Below are 21754 nucleotides of genomic sequence, written 5' to 3' on the forward strand. Positions count from 1 at the left end.
AATCAAATGGCTAAGTATGTACATGTATCTTGACACGAAAGGCTGGATGGAACCTCTTCTGGTCTTAAAGGGTCTATGTAACTTTTGTAGGACAAAATACACAATGTCCACAGATTTACACTAAACTTACACAGTTTGAAGATAATGATAGTAGAAAGCTTCCCTGAAAATACTACGTGCTGAGGTGCTGTAGTTTTGGGGAAATGAGTAAAACAATGTCATGAAAATAATTTTCGTCTGTTGAGACGAAAATTATTTTAATCATTTACAAACGGATTTTCATGACATTGTTTTACTCATTTCTCAAAAACTACAGCACCTCAGTAAGTAAGATTTGAAGGGAAGCTTTCCACTATCATTATCTTCAAACCCTGTAAGTTTAATGTAAATCTATGGACATTTTGGAAAAAGTACCCAAATCCTTTAAGCTGCAGAAGCTGCATAGAAATGCCCTGTGACCTGATATTCATGAAGACACAATGCAGGCAATTGCCCCCTTGCCCTTTTCTGGCCCTTGCCATGTTCCTTTTGGAATAATAATCAAGACTTAGCCTTGATGCCCCTTTAATTTTTCCCAAAGAAACTTACATGTTCCTAATAGTATTTAATTACCCTTTCTGAGAGCAAAACATCGGAACTCAGATTGCGAAAAAAGGAAGAATAGCATGGCAGTCTTCAAAAACGCCAACAAACACAGAACATAGTACATGTACATGTACATCATCACCATCCTTCATTGCTTCACATAAAGAGCTTTCCATGAAATGTCTTGCTCCTCATACATGTAACTGGGGCACGAGGACAACATACGAGTTAAGAAGGGAGGCAAGACCGGTTCAATGGACGGGAAGCTGTTTACTGAGACGACAATGAGACGGGGAAAAGTCAAGAGATGAGAAACCCATGTGATTGAAACTGCCCAGGGGGATTACTTTAGCTGTTGCTGACTTTTCTCTGAAGATGAGGATTGAGGCTGGATACAAAGTACAGTATAAGATGAAAAAGATAATTGGAGTTTATTCTGTGCACATCTCACATCCATCTGCTTTTTCTTTGTTTTATGTTTTGTTAGAAATGAGACCTGTATGAAAACAACAGTAAAAACATTTAAGTAAAATTTGAATCTAAAACTGAACAGAACGTACGAAGCTTTGAAAGTTTTTGAGCGAGACAAGCAAAAAAATACAGGAACTTTTAAAAAGTAACTAATCATTATACTTTGTAAAAAGTTACAAACACTTACAATAAAACCAGCTACTAATTGCCTTTCTCCGGTAGGTTAACGACCTTTGGACAAAAGAACATTTGCCTTAACTTTAAGCAGCAAAAAAAGCAGTTTGCTCACTGACTGTATGAATTAATTTGGTGGTTAAAATGTAATAATGCATAACCAAACATGCAAACAGAAAAAAAATAGACAAATTGATCTACCCACCAAAACAACTAGTGCAGAACCATACATTTCTAAATAAATAAACAAACTATTTCTAACTAAGCCTTTAAAACCACTTTATGGTCCACACAAATCCATGGGTTATTTCAGTTGGTAAAATTGGAAACGGTTAAACAGTACGCAACCAGCTAGTTCTTCTTTCATTTTAATAAAATAACAGGCGAGTAATTAATGAAAATAGCTGGCAGTCAACTGGAAACCATTAGTAAGACTTGACTGCATCTTGGCTCAATGCACATTGATGAAAAAATGATCCCTTCCATGTAGAATTGATAAATAATGAGGAATATACAACATTCTTTGTAAGGAAGTGCACAAGAATATAAGAACATGGCCAAAGGCATTAGGGTTCCTCATCTTTCCTGCATCTGTCTCCCTCAAAGGGTTTTGATATCTTTTGTAGACCAAGTTTTTGGCCATGAAATGAATCTCTACTCACTGTGAATGAAGATGCATAAAGTTCACATGTAGAAGTTTCAGATGCGTTAGTCATCGAGATTTGAGAAAAAGAGGAAAATCACAATCAACGGAATCTGTTGTATACTAAAATAAATTTTGTCTCATTGAGACAAAAATTAATTTTGGGAAACAGTTTTACTCATTTCCCAACACTACAGTACCTCAATAAGTAATATTTTAATGGACATTTTCTACCATCATTACATCTTCTTTAAACCGTGTAAGTTAAATGTTTATCTATGGCATTTGTGTTGCGTATCATACAACAGTAGTCCGCTGGCCAAATGCTAGTTAAAACGTCTAATATGAAATGTCATCCCCATTTAATATGAACAATGGACTATGTTGAGCTAACTCATTCGGCTGACTACATGTAGTCTGCCTTTGACAAGGTCAAATTCAGTTATACGATCCACTTATTTTCAAACAAAGTACTTATGAAAATGGGGGGGGGGGGGGTAATAAGTAGTGCTGGGCGAATAGTGAAATTTTGTTATTCGGATACCGCTGGCCAACTATCCGAAATTAACCGGATATTCGAATAGTTTTTTCACCGCTAGAGGGCGCTGTTTGTTTGTGAATGAGATCTTATGGGCGGATTGATATTAGTTCTAGACAGTGTCACTCGGTTCATTCAAAAAAAATGACCGGATCTAATTTAAAGATGGCGATTTGCTTTTTCTTTTGATCGTGATTCACTCTACGTGAAGGAAAACTTTTGTAATCTTTGAACAAATTACGTCAGAAATGTCATTGTTTAAACTCTTCACGGAGGTGAGCATAGTTTAATACTTAATTTATGCTGTTTTATGCTGTCTTAATAGAAGTTTCATAAGGATTCAGACAAATCATTCATATCAGTTGTCGCCCGACGTCCGCGGATATTCGGATATTAAAGAATATCCGGTTACTCGGTTGTAATTACAGAACTATCCGGTTTATAAATAGCTATTCGCGCCCTATGCGGATATCCGGTTAAGAAAAAAAAGGCATTCGCGGTTACGGATAGGAAAACCTATTCGCCATTAACCGGATATTCGAATAATTCGCCCAGGCCTAGTAATAAGTCTCTAACCAGTTTTACCTCATGTTAAATGGTGTAAAATGCATAAAATGTTTGATTTGATATCATTTTATGCATTTTTTGTCAAAATCCTAAAACATTTTATGACACCACATTTCAAGTACAGAAGGTCTACAGGTATGTTTTTGTACAGAGAATTTTCAGTTAATTCCTGAATTTTGATTATATTCAATCAAAAAGGTATTGAATTTGACATTTGAGCTTTGAAATGTACACACTGTTTGCCTTTGATGTCTGATGTCATATTTATAATTTTGCTCTGAAAGAGTGTCAAATAAAATTTCATTTTACAAAATATTAAGAGTATAGAGTCTACTTGTAATTTTCCTGCGAGCCCCTTTTTAATGTTACATAATACACACTGTAATCCTGTAGTCTACATTTACGTGTTGGTCCCTTTTTTCAGGAAAGTGGTCACGCCCTTTCTTCAATTAAGCTCAAAGAATCATAGCTGGCAAGAAGATTTCTGACAATGAAATAATTTAGTAGACTCATTTAATTAATAATATAATAATATTTATTCGGGCAGTCACATTTACAAGCACATGTACATACATTAAAAATATTTAAGAAAACAAAGAAAAACAACAGTGGGGTGCCCAGGAGAGCATAAAAGTTAAAAAAATAACTGTCGCCAAAAGGCGTATGTCTCCTAATTATGTAATTATGTAGGATCCAGTCATAGTTACCAGAATTGTGACAACAAAATGATTTCGTCTCATTTAATATGGGAGGATCTGCCATACAACCTTGGACGTATGTGTGCGGAATCATAACAAGTACGCACACAGGGTCACGATTACAGCCAAAATATGACGTACATGTACGAGGCCTCCAATTGTACAATCATAGAGTAAAATCAAAACAGCATGGCGATAACAGACTGAGAGAAGAACTGGTCCATGCCATGATTGTCCATCAGTGAAAACAGCTTAAGTAGGTGACCTACTTCTCTGATCTGATGTAGAAATATCATGCTCAGCGAAAGAGCTTTCCCTCTCAGGCAATTAAATCACAAATCTTTTTTTTTTTTGGCCATTATTCGACCGATGCTGTGCTGTGACTTACATGACAACAAACTTCTTCCTGGTTGTTTTCCCGATGAAGGTGGGTGAGCCTGCCTGCCTGAGTGCCAGGGCTTTGAGCCATTTCAGTGGCCCACTTTATCAGTTCAGATGACAAAAAAAAGTAACATCCATTTATTCATTTCCTGTTTCTGATGCTTTTAGAAACGGACAATTTGAGAAAATGACCTTTCTGATGCATAAATGTTTTACAGTGCCAGCCGCTGATTTCACAAAGATATTCCTAACTTAGGACTAGTCCTGGGACTCTTCACGATTTATGAAAAAACTTAAGGCTAGTCCTAAGTTAGGATGAGTGTCCTAAGTTAGGACGAGTACTTGAGATAAGACTAGTTTTACAATGTAACTCTTTGTGAAATTGACCAATGGGCCCAATTACAGACAGCAGTGTTTTAAAAGCGCAAAAAGTACACACAACAAACTTTGCTTACCAGAACAAGTGAGCAAAAAAAAAAAAAAAAAAACCTTGTCTCATCACCATCTATGACTGGTATCCTGCTCATTTGTGCTAAACTTTTAAAGGCAGTGGACACTATTGGTAAATGTCAAAGACTAGCCTTCACAGTTGGTGTATCTCAACATAAGCATAAAATAACAAACCTGTGAAATTTTGAGCTCAATTGGTCATCGAAGTTGCGAGATAATAATGAAAAAAAAAACACCCTTGTCACACGAAGTTGTGTGCGTTTAGATGGTTGATTTCGAGACCTCGAATTCTAAATCTGAGGTCTCGAAATCAAATTCGTGGAATATTACGTCTTCCTCTAAAACTATGGCACTTCAGAGGGAGCCATTTCTCACAATGTTTTATACCATCAACCTCTCCCCATTACTAGTCACCAAGTAAGGTTTTATGCCAATAATTATTTTGAGTATTTACCAATAGTGTCCACTGCCTTTAAGCCATATTTTCTGTTTCCTTTCCTGGTGTCCTGCTTAGTTTTGCTTTTAGTAGACTGCCTACATGTAGGTAGTAACATGCTTTTAAAAGCAGCTCCTTGAAATTAGGGTCAGGGACATTAGTACAAGGTATGCACTCTATTATTAGAACATGTTACCTAAACCATGGGGGAAGAAAATTCCCAATGTTTAAAGTCACCTTGAAATGGAATTTTGTTTTCTTCAAACATTAGAGTTTATGTTTATGAACAATAAAATAATTTTTTGAGTAGTTGTTTGTAACGATTTATATGTGTAAAGAATGGATTGTTGTTTTGGGGTGACTCCGCCTACCCCTTTTGTGACGTCAATCGAGGCAGACTTTGCCTCGTTCAAACATCGAACACACGTACGTGCAAGTACAAGAAAGTCCTAGTCGTGAGTTTGTACGTTTCCAAAAAAGGTTTATTTCTTGAATTTTTCTGGCAATGTCGACCACGTGTATTGCTGCTGGATGCAGCAAAACAACTAAAGATGGGGGTCAGTTTGCAAAGTGGTCCGGTCTGACTAAAATGGATCCTAATTGTTTAGAACCTTAGTTAACTGTTAATTCTAATTCCTCTCATCTAAACACATATTTTAGAGACAAAAGCTTAATTTTGACAAAATACCACTTCCAGGTGGCTTTAATGAACACATCAGAACATAGTACAGCTGGTGAACTGTAGAATGTCCACACAGTGTGTGGTACAGTAGGGGTACTCAGCTACCTCCATGGTACCATGCCCCATGAAGTATGCCTTTATTTACAATGGCAGACAAAAGGTGGTACAAAATGTGCTTGAGGCTGGAGACAAAACAAGTTCTTGTCTGACCTTGAATAGAAAAACGTTCAATAGGTCATTTAGGTGTCTGGCTGTCCTGTAAGTATACAGAAAGGTGAAAGCAAGGAAGGAACTCCCACTACAATTTCAGGGAATGATTTCATCTAGCATTTTTGCATACCTTTACTTGTAGCTAAATATGTTGACTGAAACAAATTTGTGCACACTGATGAATGGTAATATTGAATAGCAAATTTTAGTTTTTGAATAGCAACTGACACATTTTGCATAGCATTTTGCTCCTCTGCTATACGAAACCTGCTCATGTGTAAAGCCACGAAAGACTGTATGCGCTCTCAACAAGAAAACAGAAAATCAGAATTAAATCATCAATTTAATTTGTAGCTTGTAATTTCCTTTTGACTGCTTCCGTTGCACTCTCATCCCTGTTTGTAATGTGTGTTGTGTTGTCATAGTAGCATTCAAGAAAGACTCTGTTAGGGTCAAAATGTAAGAAAACCTACTATTTTTGCATTTTACATTGTATTGGCACATTCAAATTACTTGTACGTATGTGCATGCGTAGATGTGGCCTAACAATTAAAAAATTATTGTTGCATGGTCAGTCTGCTAATGATCTGTATAACATAATCCCAGACCAGTTTGTAGAAAAACTGGGAAGAACAGAACATACAATAAACACACAAATGAAGTCTGTATCTTTACCGACATTGTTTGTTTGTTTTGGGGTTTTCTTACAGAAGGTATTGTATATGCAGATGTCAGCTTTTGAATTGTATTTTGGGCCAGCAATGTATTTTAGGAACGAAAAACATCTTTATATTGCACCTGACCTGAAGAACCAGCCAGAGTCCAGACGAGCTATTAAATACGATTTAACCACTGAGTAATTTATTCAATTGTATTTAAAAATGATAATTTACGTCAAGCAGGTGGTCTGGCCATGGAGGAGGAGATTGGATCAGCATTAACTAGAAATACAACACACTTACAGCACAGGGAGGACCAGTTCGGAGTGCACGTATATTTTGGCATACCTTCTGGTAACTATTTCTTAAATTAATTACCATAAAAACTTACTAATAATAGTAAGAAGAAACATTGCAGCTGTTGATATGACTTTTTGAGAAACAAATTCCCTTTAAAGCACCTAAAGGAATACATGTGGTTTTATAGAGAGGGTTTTGAGAAAAGTTTTCGAGATCTGAGAAAAGTTTCATGCAGTTCACATTTCTAGTCTGTCTGATTGGACATAACCGCTTTAGATTTTCAGCAATATCTCAAAAACGCTATCAACCTTTTTTTTTAAATGAAATATTTTCATAGGTTTGGGGCTGTTTCATTCTAATACATTTATATAGGATTTTACACAACCGAGCGGTTCAAACAAACAATCGAGCGGTATATTTGCCTCAAAGGTCTTAATACATCAGTAGTTTTTGTATTGAGTTTAAACTCATTTCCATCAACCTACATACATCATGTACACCATTCAATCATCCAGCATTGAATGATGAATAAACTATGCCAGCCTACAAAAACAACATTATGTGGGGAGTGCATGCATGCTACACAGTGAAGGATAGTAGCACCGACAGTACAAAGCACACTTTTAGGAATAATGTGCACAGCTGTACTACAACAGTGAAGGATTTCAACTGGTTGGTCAACTCCCTGGAAAATGTTTCTTAGGAGAGGACTAAATATATAATTTTAATATTCTAAATGCATTTTGATTTCATCTTGTATACATTTTGAGCAACTTTGGCCTTAGACACAGCTATAGATGTCAACTTGTTTTAAAATAATATAAACCAGAAATATAATTGTTTTTCAATATATAAAATAATGATGGATTCATTCAAACCTTTGAGCCTTTCAAAATCATGACAAATTATCCTAGCCAATAGGAGACTTTTGAGACGCTGGCGGCAGCAGGCAGACATAAAAGTCCTTCTTTTGTGGCTTTGAGCGAGTGCGCGCATGCTCAGTACTGCACGAATAGGTATAAGCACGCCCACTACCATGAAAAAGGACCGTCTAAAATAAAGTCTCCCATTATTCCTCCAGGGGTTAATATTTTCAAGAAAACGTATGATCATTTAAGAAAATAAACGAGCAGTCACTTGGCCTTTACGGCTGTTTAAGAACTTGCAGGATCATTGTCATGTAATAAGTCTCACCTTCGGCCGAGCTTTGAAAACAATTTAAGGCCGGGTAAACATGACCATGTGAGCAATTTACATTTCAACAATAGGATTGCTGTAACTGGGGGATTTAACACTTTTTATTTAGTCCTAAATAAATAACAACAACAAAAGATAGATTAAGTTCACACTTATTATGATGCATCCTTGGTTGCATTACCAGAAATTTAAATAATACATAAAGTAGGAAAGCCCTGCTTCTGATGACCCATAACACATGCCTTTCTCTCGCCCACCATGCGGGTTGCACAAGGCTCAATGATTTAGCAATGGCTGGTATTGGAGCAAAAACTAGAGAAAACAAACTCAATGTTCACCTACACAAAAGGGGACTGTGGTGTGCCATGAGTCATGACAAGGACATGTACTCAAGAAAAGCCTATTGTTGAGTCTTTGTAGAATTTACCTCTAACAGGGGCTTTCCAGTTTCATGCTGAGTCGAATCTGAGTAATACAGTCCAACAAAGCATCCTTATGAAAACATCGTACCTACTTTTTTAACTTAGACTCAAAATGAAGAAATTTAAGTTTTAAGACGAGGGAGGAAAACTCAGCTAGGGAAATTACACAGAGTCAGGTTGGAAATAAAAACCTAACTCATACTACAACAGTCCGGGAATTGAACTGGGGTCAACAGAGGTGAAAGGCAGGGAAGAAACCACTGAGCTAACCTGAGCCAACCACACCGCCCTTTCAATAGTTAACGAGTATCATAATTGGTAAAAGTTACTACAAAAAGTGTATCTGGTAAAAGAGACACTGTCTAGTATAGTTGTCAAGACCTAGTTGGTAAGACACCACTCTAGAATTGCAAAGGTCATTGGTTTAAATTCAATGCGAGTAATATGACTGTGATTTGTTTTCTCCAGAAGTCATGAAAAAGTATACTGAGTAGGCCCTATGCAGTGTTAAAACACATTTTTTTAAAGGTTAAACCCCCAAAATGTTGTATTTTGTAAGGTAGTTAGTGTTATCGGGTACTAACAGTTAGGCCTATAGAAATTTAAAAAAATATTTATATCGCCTCTTTGTTTGGGCTGCTAGATCTGATTGAAAATAACTCGTAGCCTTGGGTTTTGGTGTTTTTTTTGCCTAGTCTATGAAAATTTTTCTAGCAAAGTAAATAAGTATCGTGCTGTTTTTTCACTTATAATCACAACCAGGAAAGGTAAAGCTTAGGTACATTAACATTAAACACATAATCCCCTGAAAAGGGGAGCAGTTCATTCACAAAGAAGTCATCAAAGAAAGTAAACAACAATATTATAGGACTGAACAAATTCATCACTATTCCAGTTTGATCCAGTCATAACACCTTCTCATGTGACACAGGCTTCCAGTCAAACCACAAACCCTTTCACACTGCAAAAAAACAACTCATGGCTTAGTGCAGCATCTAGTTTATCAATGAATAAATATAGAATTCCTATGGCCTGTTTCCAACCTTGAACCCTTGCCTTACGTATCCTTGAATATTATCACAACATACTGTACTGTATACACAGAACAATGAGTGTGGGTCTACATTGTGTATGTTAAACATAGACTTGGCAAAATTCTCTTTTTAAACGTAGGCTTGGCAAAATTCTCTTTTTAAACGTAGGCTTGGCAAAATTCTCTAGTACGGGTGTGTAAACATTTTCTAAATGAAAGTGTGTACAGCTCAACATGTTGTTTCAAACTATTATGTTAACATTACTGATTATTGCTTTAGTTTGCTTGCTTGATTTAAAAAAAATAGAAACAATACTTAACCCATTTCTAGGACGTCAATTCAAGGGCATACATGCAGTATGAGAGGCACATGGGGTACACTATAATAGTTTACAGATCAAATGATCATGGTTAAATACTGCAACACTGCAAGGCAAATATTTGCCAAGTGTCTACAAACCCAGCCAATCACAATGAAGTTCTATCATAGAGAACTCCTTCATTATGTTTTCTAATAGTGTATTGCTGGCCAAATGCTTGTTCAAACACCCGAGGACAAGTCAGAATTCTCTCCGAGTGGTCCAGTTGATTAGTTAAGTGATTGAAAAAAAGCAGCCCAAGTTATCAACTTGTGAAAAAAGCTTGGGGACTACTTGAAATGACAAGCTTACTCCCCAAAAAATGGTTCCTGCTGGCCATGGAGGACGGAGTGGGTTGACTCAATAGTCTTAAGGCCTGGTCCCACTGCAGCGATAACGAGAACGATAACCATCACGACGCAAAGAGAACGCGTTCTATTGGTTGAATTGCTCCACGCAGAATACGCACACGCTCATTCAACCAATAGAATGCGTTCTCTTGCGTCGTTATCATTATCGTTCTCGTTATCGCTGCAGTGGGACCGGGCCTGTATTGTTTTTTTAAATTATTATTTAACTAACATCAGACTTGTGTGCATGCCTGCTAGCTGTCACTTTAAAGCACTCATGGGCTCCTCCTGACATCCTGGAAAGGAGTGTTGGCTGGTCTTCAGATGTTCTGGCATTTGGCCAGTACTAGATTGCTATGTCATGGTGTGAATTACCTTCAAGCACGGGAAGATCCATCTTAAAAACAAACACTATTTTAAAATGCCTGAAAGAATCTACAAAGCAAAAGGAAGCCCATCAGGGGAAGTATACAACCACTGACTAAGCTTTAAAAACTGTTGTCATACTTGTGGATAAACAGTCCACTTCCTCATTCGACTGTTTATTTATTTGCCAGTTACCAACCTAACGCAATAATGCAGCAAGTGCACTAAATAGTAATACTATACTTGCATTGAAGTAGACGACTACTGACAGTAAAGAACTATGGAGCAATGACAGTACCTACGGTACTACTAGTTATAAATGTCTTTAAGTGGTTATTGTATCCAGAAAATGAGTGCATGACAAAAAATGACTATGGTGTATGGAAATATTCTTACATTGTTATTTATAACCTAATGTTTTATCTGGGGGTTTGGAAATTTATTTAGAAACTCTCAATACCAAACTTATACAGAGGCAAAGATTTCAAAAACAACTGTCAAAAAACAGGGAAAAATCAAGACTTTACTAGAGAGCTGACTGTTTAAAAGGATGTGTGGGTGGGTCCAATAAATCAAACTATTAAGTTACTATAAAGTAATTTTAAGAGATACCCTGAAGACTAAATGACCTCAAATACTGATCCATGTCAGGTCTGCAGGACTTGTAATCACAAGGTTGTTGTGTATTTGAATTTGGACACATTTTAAGCCAATTTTCTAGAAAATAGTGCTGTATCACAATTTGTTGAATTTATTAATTTATGGTCTCATAAACATTAACTAAACCAATGTTTGTATGCGAGACAGATTGGCTCTTGGTCTGACAGATTGGATCTTGACAGCTTGGCGTTTACTTAAATGTACATCCGATTGTGGGAGCTTTGTTGAATTCCCTTGATGGGAAGACCATCTAAACAATATTAACAAACACACAGACAATAAACAAACTACGGCACAAACATGTCACAGGATCGGATGTGTTTCGCTTTATGTTAAATTTAAAGGTCATCCTGTCAATCAAGGCACTCAACTCAACAACCTTCTCCTAGAAAAATAAGAACTGTGCGGTTCGTTCTGCTAACGTCTCACGAAACGAGAAATACTACTACAAGAATGGGGGTAGAATTGGAAAGTACATTGTATAAATTGTAGCATACTGCATACATGCAATTTAAAAACAAGATTACGTCTTACTACAGCAAACTATTTTGCATTGTTTAAGTTGGTTTGCACTTAGCTGCGATAACGTAACCCTCCTGCCGCCGTCGGGAGGAGGGTTACATTATCGCAACTAGTTTGCATTTAATTTGTATTGTATTTTGTAGTTGTACCGAACAAATTTGTGACAAAATAAGAAAAGATGGCAGATGATCCCAACAAAATATAGATGATAACCTTCGGCTTCGCCATCGGGACGAAGGTTTCGTTATCGCAGACTAACTGACAATCAACACAGACGACAGAACAGAAAACTATAAAAAAATTGTTAAGATTTTCAAAATTCCCCAAAACATATCAAATTACGTTGCTTGTTATTCGTCCATGAAAAAGGTCATTTGACATATGACATGAATGACACTGTCACTACTCCTGTCAAAAAAAATCTAAATAAAAGGGTTTATAAATAATTAATTGTAAACATTAGAATAGATTATTACACAGAAGACAGCAGAGCCAGACAGAGTGATGTTGTTTTTTGTTATGCCTACCTTGCAATACAGTTAGGAGCAGTTCTTTCAACTTCCCACGTAGAAAACAACTTCATGGGTACAGGTTTGTTACCCGGTGATGCCGGTGATGTTGAAGAAGCGTACGCCCTTCCTGAAGATTTCTCCGCCATGATTGCACGTCAGTAAGTGTCGCGGTCGACAGTAAGTAGTTCACGGCATGCACCGAGCGAGGCCAAAGAACTGGGTGGGTAAATCCACGGAGAGCCTGCTCTCACGGAATCAGCATGTTGACTTGGGACCTCCGGTTTCCAAAGCTCGGCGTCACTTGTTTGTGGTGGACCGTGGAATACCCCCAATTTAGACGACTAGAGCACTGTGCTTAAATAAATAAAAATAGCTGCTTGTGGTGTATATCACAAAGACAAAATGGGATACAGCCCAATTAATGGCTGTCATTTATAAACAATATCTCAAATCACTCCAGCACTGCATGACATCTTCGAATAACTGTACACTGCCAAAATTGTTTATGTTTTTCATGTAATTGTGAACGGAGACTGGGGGCGGTACCAGCTTCCTTCTTATTTTTCCTTATTAAACAACGATAGGATCCGAGGCGGTGGTCAGACTAAATTTTACCAACAGAGGGCGCTAGATTCAAAATAAATGACATGAATGAGGAAGAATAGTGCTTGTGAGAGAGTTTAAAATTAGGCATACACAAACCATTGATGGGGGCAATCAAGATTTAAACATTTTGTACTATCAGAGTAATTACCTCGTCTGAGAATATACGCTCACTGTTTCATCATCCCTTTTAATAAAGGCAGTGGACACTATTGATAATTGTCAAAGACTAGCCTTCACAGTTGGTGTATCTCAACATATGCATAAAATAACAAACCTGTGAAAATCTGAGCTCAATCGGTCTTCGAACTTGCGAGATAATAATGAAAAAGAAAAACACACCCCTGTCACACGAAGTTGTTTGCGTTTAGATGAATGATTTCGAGACCTCAAGTTCTAAATCTGAGGTCTCGACATCAAATTCGTGGAAAATTACTTCTTTCTCGAAAACTATGGCACTTCAGAGGGAGCCGTTTCTCACATGTTTTATACCACCAAGAAAGGTTTATGCTAATAATTATTTTTAGTCATTACCAATAGTGTCCACTGCCTTTAAATACAATACTTTGTTGTTTTTCTTCGTCTTATTGGTGATGATCCCCCGGCTTTTGGCTTATAAACTATTCGTCCAATCACCATGGAGTGAGCTGAGAAACCGTTATGGTCCAATGAGCAACGAGTGATATAAGATGGAGCAGATACGAGGGGTCACTTGTGCCTGCCTCGTGACGTCAGTATGATATGCATTGCAACTGCAGTAGCAAGTGACTATTATTGGTAAAGTAATGGGTAAACAAAAATCAATTTTTATCAATTTTGATACAGTTTAAGAGAGTAACTTACGGAGGTTATAAATCCCGTGCCGCTGTGAATTATTGAGGGTTATATAGATCAATCCACTAAATTCGACGCCAAGCACAAAAAAAACAGATAGGCCTAGGCCTTACGCAACACACAATTGTAAGGGACTGTAAAGCTCCATTATCGGGCATAAAATATATAGCCATAAATTATATACACAAACGCCTAGGCCTATATCAAAGTAATTGTTTAGACTCGCAGTCTACATATTTTTATCAGTTAATGTTATGTCCATACTTCATGTAGGCCTATTTACTTACATAAAGGCTTTGCTCCTCAACCTCTGACCAGTTTTTAATGTGTCAAACTTGTATCCAAAGGTCATTGTGTGTAGTCGTACTGCATTGCAAGTCGCTCTGAGAAAAACCGCCTGTGTATTTAAAGGCACTGGAAACTATTTGGAACTACTCATTATTGTTAGCATTCAAACTTACTTGGTATAATATATGAGCAATGGAGAGCTGTTGATAATTTGAAACATTGTGAGAAACGGTTCCCTCCAGTAACGTTTTTGAGAAAGAACGAAGTAATTTCTCGCTAAAATATTGGTTTTGAATTAGATACCTCATCTGAGGTCTCACTCAAGGCATCTGAAAGCATACAACTTGTGCGCCAAGGGTAGTTTGTCTTTCTTTCGCGCAACTTCGACGCCAAAATTGAGTCAACATTTTCACAGGTTTGTTACTCTATGCATAAAATGTTGAGATACACCAAGTGAGATTGGTCTTTGACAATACTAAAGGTGTCCAATGACCTTTAAAGCATTTATACTGTAGTTAATTTTTAACCCGACATCAAACATGGTGTGTGGACCCAAACAGTGACATCGGTTGTAGCTAAAAGAACAAACAAACACACAGCTGTATTGTTTCGGTGTATTCCGCGATGGTTTCAGCGAAGCCATTATCTGAATCCGGCTAAAGGTATTACTGGATTGACGTAGTATCTGCAGTATTTAGGGGACAGTCATTCTGGAATGCATTTGGTGCATTATTTGGAGATCAAACAAAACAAAGGGCTATACGGTTTCGGCGAAGCAGTCACATTCAAGTCCGGCTCACAGCAGCAGGACAAACTGTCGTCCGTATCTCGCAGTAAAAAGTGTGTCATCACAGAGGGTTACAGCCCATCAAATCAGTAGTCACGAATTGTCTCGAGTTTGAAGTTGAAAAACAACAACATGGGTCTCGGATCTAAGAAAACCAAGAAAACATCCTCAGTGGAGAACATTGACAGACCTGACGACGACTTAGAGGAAGAGCGTAAAGGGAAGAATTACGGGAAACCACGCCGACACGACCCAACGTTCAAAGGACCCATCCACAAACGAAGCTGCACCGATGTCATTTGCTGCGTGATATTTCTGGCCTTCTTGGCCGGCATTGGAGTGGTCGCCTATTTTGCCTTTTCGTATGGAAATCCAGATACTTTGTTGTATCCATCCGACTACCAGGGGCAGTTGTGCGGGGTGAGTGATACCGTACAGACCAAACCCTACGCTTTCTACTTCGATTTGCTGTCATGCCTTTCGTCTACCGTCCTGTTTTCCCTCAGCTGCCCAACCCCGCAAGTATGTGTCAAGTCGTGCCCTAATACCACATTTTCTTTACTGGAAGTAGCGGATCTTTATACTGTGGACTGGGATAAGCTCATCTGTCGATATGACATTGATCCGAAAGCGTATGTTGGTAACGACCTTAGTAAAATCTTGGAGTTAGCGACTAAGGAATTGTGTGCCGTGTACTATGTCCAGAGCCAACCGTTCGCTGGACGGTGTCTCCCCATTACCTTTGCAGACGAGAACGGACAGACAGAAAACGGGCGCAACACAACCAACGAGCAAGTGGACACTTTGGGGAAGTTGGTTAGCTTCGTGTACGGCATCGAACAAATTGAGAACCTTGTTGACGACTTCTTGAAAACATGGCCTTACATCTTAGCAGCTCTAGGAGGAACAATGCTTCTCTGTTTCTTTCTTCTCCTACTCATGCAATGGTTGGCGACGTTCATCGTCTGGGCGGTGCTTGTAGTCTTCGTTGGTCTCCTTGCATTTGGAAATTACTTTACCTACAAGCGATATTTTGAATACAGAGACCAATCCAAATGTGGTGACTTTGGAGACGCCACTTTTAAGTATCTCGACCCGGAATGCTACCTCCAATCTTCAGTCATCTGGCTCATCTTCGCCATCATCTTAAGCGTGATCGGTGGTATACTCCTCCTGATCATCTTGGTGCTGTTCAACCGCATTCGACTCGCCACGGCAGTAATCGAGGAGGCAAGCCGAGCCATGGGCATGATGCCATCTACCATCTTTGGTCCCATCTTGCCATTCATTCTCCAGATCACATTCGCCGTCTTTTGGGCTTTCGTTTTTGTATTTTTAGCATCGATTGGTGAGGCAAGTTATACAGTTGTCGACGCTCCACTCGGGTCAGATGCCACGAATGGGACAGCTTGTGATATATCAGGATTCAACAGTACGCTGAACTCACCGGCAAAATGCCAGTTTGTCAGTTATGTCATCCCAGATTACAAACTGTACTTACAGTTGTACATGGTGTTTGCCCTCTTATGGATGGTAAACTTTATCATAGCATTGGGGGAGATGATTTTAGCTGGGGCATTTGCCTCTTACTATTGGGCTTTCTCCAAGCCGAATGACATCCCTGCTGTGCCCATTGCCAGCTCCCTCTGGCGGGCCATACGATACCACCTTGGTTCCCTGGCATTTGGCTCTCTCATTGTCACCATCGTCCAGTTCATCCGTATCATTCTGGAGTACGTGGAAAAGAAGCTGAAAGGCTCTGGTTTGGATAACTGCATCTCCCGCTTCATCTTATGCTGCTGCCAGTGTCTTTTCTGGTGTCTTGAGAAGTTCATCCGGTACATCAACCGCAATGCCTACATCGAAATCGCTATATACGGCCGCTCGTTCTGTGCGGCTGCCAAGGATGCATTCTTCCTCCTCATGAGGAACATCCTGCGCGCTGCCGTCTTGAATAGCATTACAAGTTTCTTGCTGTTCATCTTCAAATTGACCATTACCTTGGGCGTCACTGTGGGTGCGTTCTACTACTTCACATGGGACTCAAATCCTCTCATCCCTATACCACCTCTGAATTACATCTGGGCACCCATAGTGGTAATCGGTGTCTTCTCTTACGTCATTGCAGCTGTCTTCTTTGCCGTGTACGACATGGGAGTGGACACGTTATTCTTGTGCTTCCTTGAAGATCTGGAGCGCCATGATGGATCCGAGGAGAAGCCTTACTTCATGTCGAAGAGTCTTATGGCTGTACTTGGTAAGAAGAATAAGAAACCCAAGAAGGCGAAGAAGAAAGAAATAGATCATGAAATGCAAGAAAACGCGCAGTAAAAATGGAAGAACAGAATAACTTGTACCGAAGTGAAGCAGAAACAATTTATAAACCACCTCCACTTGTTCTCTTAGTCTCAAATATTCCAAAAAGAAGGGAAACAAAATGTGAAAAGAAATGGCTGGCTATTATTTAGAGGTGCCACATTAGTTTCAAACATTTGAAAAAAGTGAAGTTTTTGTGATAGGGCAAGAAAATGATAGATAGTGACACGAGTGGTTTAATTTGAAAATTGAGGACTTTCCAAACATGACGAGGAGTAAACACAAGTCTTATGGCACGACGTTGCGATCTGGATCTCGGTTGCAACAACTTATTGATGATGATGTAATTAAGAGTTTGGCAAGTTATAGAAATACATCTTCCAGTTTTACGCCGAGTACACAAACACACAATTACCTTAGAATAGTAACATGATGAGACACTGGACACTATTGGTTATTGTCAAAGACCAGTCTTCTTCACTTGGTGTATCTCAACATATACATAAAATAACAAACCTGTGGAAATTTGAGCTCAATTGGTCGTCAAAGTTGCGAGATAATAATGAAAGAAAAAACACCATTTTTTTTACGATTTTTTTTTTGCTTTCAGATGCATAATAGAATAGCACAACCAAAGTCCTTTACTATTTGAGTGAGAAATTACATCTTTCTCAAAAACTACTTAATTCAGAGGGACCGTTTATCGCAGTGTTTTATACTACCAACAGCTATCCATTGCTCGTTATCAATTAAGTTTTATGCTAACAAATTGTTTTGAGTAATTACTTAGTGTCCATTGCCTTTAATTGTTGTAAATATAACAAAACATTATGCTAAAAAATATATATGAAAGACTCTGCTTATAAGTGTATTGACCAGCCTATCAGTAAGGCAATTCTTTTTACTGACGGTGGTTCATTAACGTTTACTGAAATTTATTGAAACACCTTTGAGGCTGGAAATCTTAAAGGGACACGTTGCCTTGGATCGGACGAGTTGGTCCATAAAAAGCGTTTGTAACCGTTTTTTTTCTTTTAAATGCATATGGTTGGAAAGATGTTTTAAAAGTAGAATACAATGGTCCACACAAGTTTGCCTCGAAATTGCGTGATTTTCCTTTTACTGCGCGAACTAACACGGTCGGCCATTTATGGGGGTCAAAAATTTGACTCCCATAAATGGCCGACCGTTTTAGTCGACGAGGTTGAAGGAAAACCGTGCAATTTTCAGGCATGTTTGTGTGGACCATTGTATTCTACTTTAACAACACCTTTTCTACCCATATGCATTTTACAAAAAAACCCAGTTACAAACACTTTTCAAAGACCAACTCGTCCGATACAAGGCAACGTGTTCCCTTAAGGCCGGTGACATGTTTGACAATTTGTATCAATATAAAACCACCAGGGAAACTGACTGGGTAAATGTTTAAATGATTTTGTGGGTTGAACAAAGAACAAATTACTAGAGTGGGACACGAACCTATACGACCTCATTAACGTGCCGGCGCTCTACCAACTGAGCTATCTAGGGGACAAAGATATTGACAATAATATAGGGAGACTGCCAACATAGGGCTAGACAGCTCAGTTGGTAGAGCGCCGGCACGTTAATACGGAGTTCGTTGGTTCGAGTCCCACTGAGTAAATGTTTCTTTGTTCAAACCCAAAACATACTTATTGGCTAATGAGCAATCCGCCGACACGATATTGTAAGACAAAATTACTTCCGTTTTTTCAACATACTTTATATTTATGCAGAGAAAAAAAAATGCTATACAAAACTTTAAAATGTAATTGAACCAAAGTGTTTTCTTTTAGAGAAAATTGGGGGAGGGAAAAGGTTTGTGATATAGCTTTTAATATTCTTGATAAAACATGCATCTATGATTTTCGTACATTGATATCCACTCCAAATTATGTAGTTTTGATCCTGTCAATAATGCAAAGTACTTTTTAGTATACGTTTACTGATAATAATGGTAAATGACTTCCGGATTTTTTTTCAACACAAATTAAATTAACAAAATTTCAAACTGTTATGTCGGCAATCTTTCATCATTTGAACGAAAAAAAATTAACAACTTTTTGTATGTATTTGAATGTTCGGGCATTGCTATATTTAAATCAAATAATAGTGCTGGTATAAGTCAAAAGTATCTTTAGTTAAAAAGGAAACACGCATACATGCATAGGCCTATAATGTGTATAATGATATGTCGAGGTGATATTTTGGTTGTTCAACGTTATTGACTGAAACAACAATTCGAGCCGCGTTTCTGAAGTGTTTAAATCATTATTGTTTTATTTCCAAAGGGAACGAGCCTAATCGTTAACCAAAAACGCTTCGAGTTGTTTAAACTAACAGCCATTAAACTTAAACATTGCTTGCATTATTCCACGAAATGTAATACATTATATATTAGATTAAATTAGCCATTAACAGTTAAAGCCGCATTTCTGAAGTATTTTTTAAATAAATAAAGTTTTATTTCAATCTGCTAAAACATGTCAATATACTCTTCAATTACTTTAAACCTGTTTATTGGGAAATTATGACAATATACAAACGCAAATTTGTGTCTGTGCTTGCCTGGCATGTCATTGTAGTTAAAAAGAAAAACACTCAAATAAAGATATTGAAAAAATAGTGAGACCCCCAAAAAGGGCTATATAGCTCGGTAGATAGGTAGAGTGCCAAATTAGAAGAAGATGTCCAGAATCAAAACAGTTGGTGGCCCATCTCCAGTTGTTCATATAAACATCAAATCCCTGGACCAATGGGGTAACAATGCCTGTAAGCATAAATTAAGTATTGCTTAGTTCACAGGTCACCAGCATAAATACAGTTCACACTACTGTGACCGGTAACCCACTCTTTTCTTGTTCAGTAGCAGGGAAAATAACATTTTCTAAGCAGAATTTTGTGCTTAACAGCATAACCAAATATGGCCCAGGAACCAGACTCTTACGAAGCCTGTAAGCACAAAAATGCTTAGCACAGCAGTAAATATTGCGGGTTACCAGACAAAACACCGTGTAAGACACACTGCTTGTGACTGGTTCCATGCCAATTGTCTGCTTAGCAGACAGTTTACCAAATATCATTCTGCTAAACACCTTTTTGAACTGGGCACCAGTTAATAAAGTCATGATGACTTGAAAAAACAGAGTAAACACTTGATAGAGAATCTTGAACGGTTTATAGAGTGATAAGAGGTCCTTTGTGTGTTGTGTGTCCTTTGTCCTTTGTGTGTTGCCTGTTAGCAATCAGCAAATGAATGTTTTATAAGGCTGTTTACAGATACAACTGTTTCTACCATTGGAACAGACTGTTGATTACACTTTATGACCGTTGTCAACAAACAACTAATCACGTAATATTTTTGGTAGATCCGGTTTAAACAATAACCTACTGTAAATAAAAGATGGTAAATTATAATTAACAAAGTCCAGTGAATGTTAGCCCTGGCGGCCTTACACTTTCGTATTGTACTACAGTTTCGCTGTATCTGTGTACAGAGAAAGAGTTCTAGGGCTAATGTATACCTACCAACACACGCACACAGAATGAAATGTCAGAAATAGTACGCCCCTACCTTTGGTAGCTTCACCAACTGCAGGGGCATAATAAGCTTATCGGCTGGCAATCAATGTTCGACATGGCCAATGGCAAGAGGGGCAGAGGTGTGGGACTTTGGAAAAGAGTTACATATTGCTCTGTGTACACAACTGATAATATATTACAGGAACACCCTCTATACACATAAAGGTATTGTTACTGATAAAATTGTCGCAAAAAACAACTCTTTTTGAAAAAAATACAGCTTTAAGTTCCAGGTACACTAGATGGTTGGAAATTTAACACTAACTAAATTAGGGCCCAATTTCATAGAGCTGCTTAGGCAGGGCAAAAGTAGTTAAGCACAACAAAATTATGTTAAGCAGGACAAGGTACCCAAAGTATCATGTATCAAAATATCACTTCATAACGGGAGTCCATGATTCGTGCAAAAACCTGTTGGAACCTTTGTAGGTGTGATGGTTGCTACCATGGTAGTTCGGATGGTACTAATATTGTGGGGGTTTTCAGCAGCCACATCCCTAGTCATAATTATGTGTACCTAAATGGGTTGGGGGTACTGACCATATACGAATACCATCCCTGCCATGTCGCTAAACGACAGAGGGCAACCAGAGCCGTATATTGGGAGTGCAACATTTTAAGAGCGCCCTCTATAGTTATCCAATAAAGTTGGTCATGACTGTTTTAGATTTCAAGTTCCCGTTTCCAAGCTTGTTTGGTTATTGGTTTATTTGAGAAGTTTTTATTTTAAATAACACAGTCACATAGGTTTTAAATAAAATGAGCAACTAGGTCAGTATACAAACTGCGGTTTTAAAGCACAATTTGGGAGAATGTGTGATAATGGTCACAGTTTAGTCGCATCATAATCATCATTATGATCATTATTTTTTTGAAAAATTTCCCTCTCCCACTCAGGCCACGCGTGTGCTCCCCTACCCGTAGCTCTACCCACAAGGTTTATTACTTTGATGCCTTTCACTTTTGTGGATCCCGGTTCTATTCCAGGTATGAAAGGAGACCTCCCCCCCCCCCCCCCCCCCCTCCTGGCGTACACAGTGTACAAACAAGCTACTGGTAGCGCCCTCTTGTGAATAATCCTCATTGAGCCCATGTTAGTTTCCCA

At 38.2% G+C, this 21754-nt stretch overlaps 2 protein-coding genes across 4 annotated transcripts in view; one reads left to right on the forward strand and one right to left on the reverse strand.

Annotated features, from left to right (window-relative positions):
- Nucleotides 1-12708, reverse strand: part of LOC139936216 (phosphofurin acidic cluster sorting protein 1-like) — a 90098-nt gene extending 77390 nt beyond the window's left edge. For all 3 annotated transcript variants that reach the window (XM_071931002.1, XM_071931008.1, XM_071930994.1), the window contains exon 1: nt 12231-12708. In XM_071931002.1, coding sequence (XP_071787103.1) covers nt 12231-12361 — 131 coding nt within the window. In that variant the 5' untranslated portion in view covers nt 12362-12708. The remainder of the gene's footprint in view (nt 1-12230) is intronic.
- Nucleotides 12709-14550: 1842 nt separating this feature from the next.
- Nucleotides 14551-21271, forward strand: LOC139936233 (choline transporter-like protein 4). Its single transcript, XM_071931019.1, has one exon. The coding sequence runs from the start codon at nt 14860-14862 to the stop codon at nt 17056-17058; it is 2199 nt and encodes a 732-aa protein (XP_071787120.1). The 5' UTR covers nt 14551-14859; the 3' UTR covers nt 17059-21271.
- Nucleotides 21272-21754: the final 483 nt, after the last annotated feature.

The sequence above is a fragment of the Asterias amurensis genome, chromosome 1 (genome assembly GCF_032118995.1).
Source record: "Asterias amurensis chromosome 1, ASM3211899v1".
Lineage (NCBI taxonomy): Eukaryota > Metazoa > Echinodermata > Asteroidea > Forcipulatida > Asteriidae > Asterias > Asterias amurensis.

What these genes read in the sequence shown, in the direction of transcription:
- LOC139936233 (XM_071931019.1), top strand. Translation starts at nt 14,860, where the DNA reads ATGGGTCTCGGATCTAAGAAAACCAAGAAAACATCCTCAGTGGAGAAC.